Source organism: Xyrauchen texanus, chromosome 11 (assembly GCF_025860055.1).
Source record: "Xyrauchen texanus isolate HMW12.3.18 chromosome 11, RBS_HiC_50CHRs, whole genome shotgun sequence".
NCBI classification, from domain to species: Eukaryota; Metazoa; Chordata; class Actinopteri; order Cypriniformes; family Catostomidae; genus Xyrauchen; species Xyrauchen texanus.
Genome location: NC_068286.1, coordinates 127,501 through 135,000, shown reverse-complemented (window position 1 = coordinate 135,000; position 7,500 = coordinate 127,501). Strand labels below are relative to the sequence as shown.

General features: G+C 42.7%; 2 protein-coding genes across 3 annotated transcripts in view; both read left to right on the top strand.

The window, feature by feature from the left end:
* Positions 1–1,883, top strand: part of LOC127651397 (histidine-rich glycoprotein-like) — an 8,193-nt gene extending 6,310 nt beyond the window's left edge. Inside the window, exon 2 of the mRNA XM_052137192.1 lies at positions 1–1,883. This exon is cut by the window's left edge and continues 1,024 nt beyond it. The gene's annotated coding sequence lies outside the window, so the exon portion shown is untranslated.
* Positions 1–7,500, top strand: part of LOC127651395 (acyl-CoA dehydrogenase family member 11-like) — a 39,401-nt gene that overhangs the window by 29,561 nt on the left and 2,340 nt on the right. For both annotated transcript variants that reach the window (XM_052137189.1, XM_052137188.1), the window contains one exon: positions 2,625–2,796. In XM_052137189.1, coding sequence (XP_051993149.1) covers positions 2,625–2,796 — 172 coding nt within the window. The remainder of the gene's footprint in view (positions 1–2,624; positions 2,797–7,500) is intronic.

The window sequence follows — 7,500 nt, the reverse complement described above, 5'->3', positions numbered from 1 at the left end:
TTCTGCATTTTTACATTTTCAAAAAACATAATTTAGTATGATTTATAAGCTGTTTTTCTCATGGGGACTAACAAAATGTCCCCACAAGGTCAAAAATTTCGGGTTTTACTATCCTTATGGGGACATTTGGTCCCCACAAAGTGATAAATACACGCTCACACACACACGTACACACTATATATACACACACACTACACGTACACACACACTATATACACACACACTACACGTACACACACACACACACTATATACACACACACTACACGTACACACACACACTATATACACACACACTATATACACACACACTACACGTACACACACACACACACGTACACACTATATATACACACACACTACACGTACACACACACACACACACACACACTATATATATACACACACACACACACACACACACACACACACACACACACTATATATACACACACACTACACGCACACCCACACACGTACACACTATATATACACACACTACACGTACACACACACACACACACGTACACACTATATATACACACACACTACACGTACACACACACACACATACACACACTACACGTACACACACACACACACACGTACACACTATATATACACACACACTACACGTACACACACACACACGTACACACTATATATACACACACACTACACGTACACACACACACACACACTAGAGTCAATAGTGTCCAGCAGCTCTCTAAAGAGCGGGAATAACATCAATAGAAGAGGTGTTGAGTTTAATCTGTTGGACTGTATCCATAAACTCTGTGAGTGATATTACTTCAGAAAGATATTTGTTCTTTGCATCTTTTATAGAATGATGGTATACAGAGTTCATAAGACATTTGCAGTTTGTCTTCCATTTACACTCCTCTTTCCTACAGTCCTGTCTGAGGGCTCAAGGGTCTGACTTAAATTCAGGTTTTGACATTTTAAAAGCCGTGACAGAGTCTAAGATGGAAAGGCAGGTATTATTCAAACGGGTAACTGTCTCTTTTCCTAAATTTGGGTTTAATAATTTCAGAGTGCTTTGGGAAAAAGTGGAGGAACCAGTGGCTTGTAAGACCAGCAGATTAATAATACGATTGTCTGTAGTTAGCAGAATGTTAGAGAGTGTCCTGAATAAAGTCCTTCTTACAGTTATGTGAGTTCTATTGATCCGTGGGGAGCAATCGGCCAATCCCCCACCCCGCCCCACAGTCCTGAGGGAATTAAAGACATCATATCCATTGGGAGAAAGTTCAATTAAAGGCTCCATCTCACCCATGCGAAGCAGAGTCTCCATTATGAATAAGAGGTGCAAGTCCTGCGTCTTTAAGTCATTTAAAAGAATGATTTATTATGAACAGACCTTGAGTTTACCAGAACCATCTAAACAACATGTATAGACCAGTGACTGAAGATTTCGTAGATTACTTGCTGCTAATTCAGAGTCTGGGGGGGCGGAGCTTCAACTTCTCTCAAGGGATTTTGGGAGAAACATTTAAACTTGGTATTGGAGGGGGTGTGGGATAGGATCCTAAAAATCATCAAGTCTGCATCTAGAGGTGCAAGGGTGATTGTATAGACTTAGTCTTTAAGACACACCCACCTGCTGGTGATACCAATCAGAGGATGGAGACACAACCCATGTTTGTTGGGGGTGTGTTAAGGTACAAGAGTTTTGGTTGATGTGTTGGGCACTCAAATTTCATTTTGCCCCAGACTCTGTATTTTGGGTGATGGGGCGATCATCAATATAAAGAATAAGCACATACAAAATTGGGTCCTAGCTGGAGTTGTGATCACCACACAGATAGTTTTAAGGGGGTGGAGGTCGGTTGGAGCACCCCATTTCAGGAGTGTTGCACAGAGATGGGGAGGGGAGGGGCTTAGATTTATTTGGTAGGAAATGGGGCAAATATTTGGCCTTCTTGTTGGGCTCTCCGGAAGGGGCAGTGGAGAGAAGTATAGTTTTAAATGTGTGTGATTTATTTATTTTAATGTGTGACCACAGGGATGTTGTTAGGGGTCGGGGTGGGGATTGGGAGGGTAATAGTGGGGGTTTTGCTTTCCTTTGTTAATTGTATGAACCAATAAAAACATTCCAGTTTCCAAATATAAATATATTTTGCAATTGTGTGTGATTTCCTCTCATTCTGCAGAGAGTAAAATATCGATCTTTGGGTTTCCGAACCGAAATCGAGATCATTCAAATGAAGATCAGATTCAGAAAATTCTGCTCATGAGCAAAAGTGTGACATGAGGTCATGATGAGAACCAATGAGGTTTGATATTTGGAAAAGGATTTATATAATGAGTTCTCTGAGGGTCTCTCTTCAGGAGATCCGGACTATAGTACAGACGTCGTAACGATCACATTATTCATTCTGAGTCATACAGATAAATAAACTGTTCTCTTCCACTGAACAAAGCAAGTCATCCGGGTTCATTGCAATATGATGGCATGTAAATGATGACAGAATTAGTATTTTTGGGTGAACTGTTACTTTAATGTGATTAGTAATAATCTTTGCTGATGATTATTTAGTGACCTTTATAAAGATGATGATACTTAATAATTCTGATAAATAATAAATACATGTTTGTATGCAGGAGCGTTTGGTGTTGGCTGAATCGTGTCCTGCTCTGCGTCAGGCGGTCTTGTCTCTCCGCTCATCTCTCTCTGATTTAATGTCCTTCAGTCAGACGGTGACGTGTCGACCTGCAGGATGTCTGGAGCTCGCCGCTAGAGATCTGTCCTACAGCCTTGCTCGCATTTACATGGGTACAACCACACACACTGCACAAACACACATGCATCATGATAATAACACGCACACAAACACACGTGCATCATGATAATAACACGCACACAAACACACGCGCATCATGATAATAACACGCACACAAACACACGCGCATCATGATAATAACACGCACACAAACACGCGCATCATGATAATAACACGCACACAAACACACGCGCATCATGATAATAACACGCACACAAACACGCGCATCATGATAATAACACGCACACAAACACACGCGCATCATGATAATAACACGCACACAAACACACGCGCATCATGATAATAACACGCACACAAACACAAGCGCATCATGATAATAACACGCACACAAACACACGTGCATCATGATAATAACACGCACACAAACACACGCGCATCATGATAATAACACGCACACAAACACACGCGCATCATGATAATAACACGCACACAAACACACGCACACAAACACATGCGCATCATGATAATAACACGCACACAAACACACGCGCATCATGATAATAACACGCACACAAACACGCGTGCATCATGATAATAACACGCACACAAACACGCGCGCATCATGATAATAACACGCACACAAACACGCGCATCATGATAATAACACGCACACAAACACGCGCATCATGACGATAACACGCACACAAACACACGCGCATCATGACGATAACACGCACACAAACACACGCGCATCATGACGATAACACGCACACAAACACGCGCATCATGACGATAACACGCGCACAAACACGCGCATCATGACGATAACACGCGCACAAACACACGCGCATCATGACGATAACACGCGCACAAACACACGCGCATCATGACGATAACACGCGCACAAACACACGCGCATCATGACGATAACACGCACACAAACACACGCGCATCATGACGATAACACGCACACAAACACACGCACATCATGACGATAACACGCACACAAACACACGTGGATAATGATAATAACACTCACAAATATAATAGATAAATTAAAAGGATATTTTATATAAACAAAATCAGGGGTGTGGAGCACAAAAAGGTCATCCATGTGGCATGTTCAATATCTGGATGTGCCTGCACCAACGCCCGCTCCATCTGTCCTGCACACATTTCTTTTTCCACCTTTTCACCTGCAGAAGTGCAAAAGTGTTTCATACATACATGCACAATGAACAAATACTTTTTCCAATACCAAAACACTTAATTTCAATAATAATACTTACATTAAATATAAAAATCAATATTTGGTTCCTACAAATATATTACAGATAAAAGATATAAATCTACACTGGCAGCCAAAAGTTTGGAATAATGTTCAGATTTTGATGTTTCAGAAGGAAATTGGTATTTTAATTCACCAAAGCGGCATTCAACTGATCACAAAGTACAGTCTGGACATTCCTGATGTATAAAACACCATCACTATCTGAAAAAAATATTTTTGATCAAATCTAGACAGCAGCATCACTCCAACACCTTATCCTCGAGTAATCATGATAAATTGATCATTTGGTGCTAGAAAATCACTTCCATTATTTCAAACACAGCTGAAAGATATTTGGTTCATTAAATGAAGTTGAACGTTGTCTTTGTGTTTGTTTTGAGTTGCACAGTATGTAATAGACTGGCATGTGTTAAGGTCAATATTAGGTCAAACATGGCAAAAATGAAACCGATTTCTCTAGAAACTCGTCAATCAATCATTGTTTTGAGGAATGAAGGCGACACAATGCTTAAAACTGCATAGAAAGCTGTACACTTCAAAGACAAGATCAACTGTCTCTAACAAGGACAGGAAGAGATGTGGAAGATGTGCAACTAAACAAGAGGAACATCAGAGTCTCTAGTTTGAGACGCCTCACATGTCCTCCGCTGACAGCTTCATTGAATTCTACCCGCTCAACACCAGTTTCATGTACAACAGTAAAGAGAAGACTCTTATGGGAAGAATTGACTGGGAACAAGAAAATGTTGTGGTTTTTCCAAAAAAGGCTTCCTTTATTCCTCTTCTCGCGTAACACAATATATTTGTCGCATGATCTCGGAAATTGTCTCCCTCAGCGGATCTCTGAGCCGGGACTTTGTGATCTTGCTCAATTTCCAACTTATGGCCTGTTATGTCGAGCAGACTCCTCTAGGAATTTCACCATATCTCTGCCTCCTTCGTTCTCAAGAATTCCAACAATTCGGACATCGTTTCATTGATGACGATTCTCAAAATCCTCTTCCAATTGGTTGCTAGGGGATTAGCAGCTAATTCCCTCTCCGATGACTCCTGATAATTGATCCGTTTCTTGACGTCCGGATTCTTGTATCCAACTCAGTAAATTTTGTCTCCATGGCCGTAATCGATTGATGTATTACAGCAAGATCCCCCAAGTCTGTTATGACCTTCTTCAGCACCACTGACATGCTGGACAGCTGCCGCTGAATTTGTCTCATAGCACCGTCCAAACCGAGTCCCTGGTCTGTGACCCTGTCAGGGGTATCAGCTTGAGCACTTAAGTGTCTTTTAATATCTCTAGAGCCAGAGGATTTTGGATTCTTTGACATATTGTCTTCATAGAACTGTTAAGAATTGGGTGGTGTTGAATCTCACCAGTTTATGTCACAAATATTATTAAAACTAGCAAAGTGCGCATAGCTTGCTGTTCTCGTGTCCTATCCTCGCATGGCGCCACGCAACTCTGAGTGTTATGGATCTTATCCCCATTGCGCTTTTGTGGGATCAGTTAGACTGTGAGGTGCGTGAGAAGTGCCCAACAAGAAAGTCTATGGCAAGTGCTACAGGAAGTGTGGGGTGAAAGGGCAAGTGCTACAGGAAGTGTGGGGTGAAAGGGCAAGTGCTACAGGAAGTATGGGTTGAAAGGGCAAGTGCTACAGGAAGTGTGGGGTGAAAGGACAAGTGCTTCAGGAAGTGTGGGGTGAAAGGGCAAGTGCTACAGGAAGTGTGGGGTGAAAGGGCAAGTGCTACAGGAAGTGCGGGGTGAAAGGGCAAGTGCTACAGGAAGTGCGGGGTGAAAGGGCAAGTGCTACAGGAAGTGCGGGGTGAAAGGGCAAGTGCTACAGGAAGTGCGGGGTGACAGGGCAAGTGCTACAGGAAGTGCGGGGTGAAAGGGCAAGTGCTACAGGAAGTGCGGGGTGAAAGGGCAAGTGCTACAGGAAGTGCGGGGTGAAAGGGCAAGTGCTACAGGAAGAGTGGGGTGAAAGGTCAAACTGACTGCTAGAATAACAAGGATCTGCAAAGCTGTCGTTGCTGCACGTGGAGGATTTTTGTATGAGAAATCTTTGAAGTGTTTTAAGTAGTTCTGAAATTTTTTCAAATTGTAATAGTAATTTTTCATGTTATTAATGTCCTGACTATACATTGTGATCAGTTGAATGCCACTTTGTTGAATAAAAGTACCAATTTCCTTCCATAAGAGCAACAGCTGTACATTATTCCAAACTTTTAACGGCCAGTGTAAGTTTAAATGTAATAATTTTTAAATGTTGACTTCAAATATTAGTATATGTTAAATAATATAAATGTGTGTATGAGTGGTGGTGGCGTAGTGGTCTAAAGCACATAACTGGTAATCAGAAGGTTGCTGGTTCGATCCCCACAGTCAACACCATTGTGTTCTTGAGTAAGGCACTTAACTCCAGGTTGCTCCGGGGGGATTGTCCCTGTAATAAGTGCTCTGTATAATACATTGGTACTCAGGAGGTTGCAGGTTTGATCCCCACAGTCACCACCATTGTGTCCTTGAGGAAGACACTTAACTCCAGGTTGCTCCGGGGGGATTGTCCCTGTAATAAGTGCTCTGTATAATACATTGGTACTCAGGAGGTTGCTGGTTTGATCCCCACAGTCACCACCATTGTGTCCTTGAGTAAGACACTTAACTCCAGGTTGCTCCGGGGGGATTGTCCCTGTAATAAGTGCTCTGTATAATACATTGGTACTCAGGAGGTTGCTGGTTTGATCCCCACAGTCACCACCATTGTGTCCATGAGTAAGACACTTAACTCCAGGTTGCTCCGGGGGGATTGTCCCTGTAATAAGTGCTCTGTATAATACATTGGTACTCAGAAGGTTGCTGGTTGGATCCCCACAGTCACCACCATTGTGTCCTTGAGTAAGGCACTTAACTCCAGGTTGCTCCGGGGGGATTGTCCCTGTAATAAGTGCTCTGTATAATACATTGGTACTCAGGAGGTTGCTGGTTTGATCCCCACAGTCACCACCATTGTGTCCTTGAGTAAGACACTTAACTCCAGGTTGCTCCGGGGGGATTGTCCCTGTAATAAGTGCTCTGTATAATACATTGGTACTCAGGAGGTTGCTGGTTTGATCCCCACAGTCACCACCATTGTGTCCATGAGTAAGACACTTAACTCCAGGTTGCTCCGGGGGGATTGTCCCTGTAATAAGTGCTCTGTATAATACATTGGTACTCAGAAGGTTGCTGGTTGGATCCCCACAGTCACCACCATTGTGTCCTTGAGTAAGGCACTTAACTCCAGGTTGCTCCGGGGGGATTGTCCCTGTAATAAGTGCACTGTATAATACATTGGTACTCAGAAGGTTGCTGGTTTGATCCCCACAGTCACCACCATTGTGTCCTTGAGTAAGACACTTAACTCCAGGTTGCTCCGGGGGGATTGTCCTTGTAATAAGTGCTCTG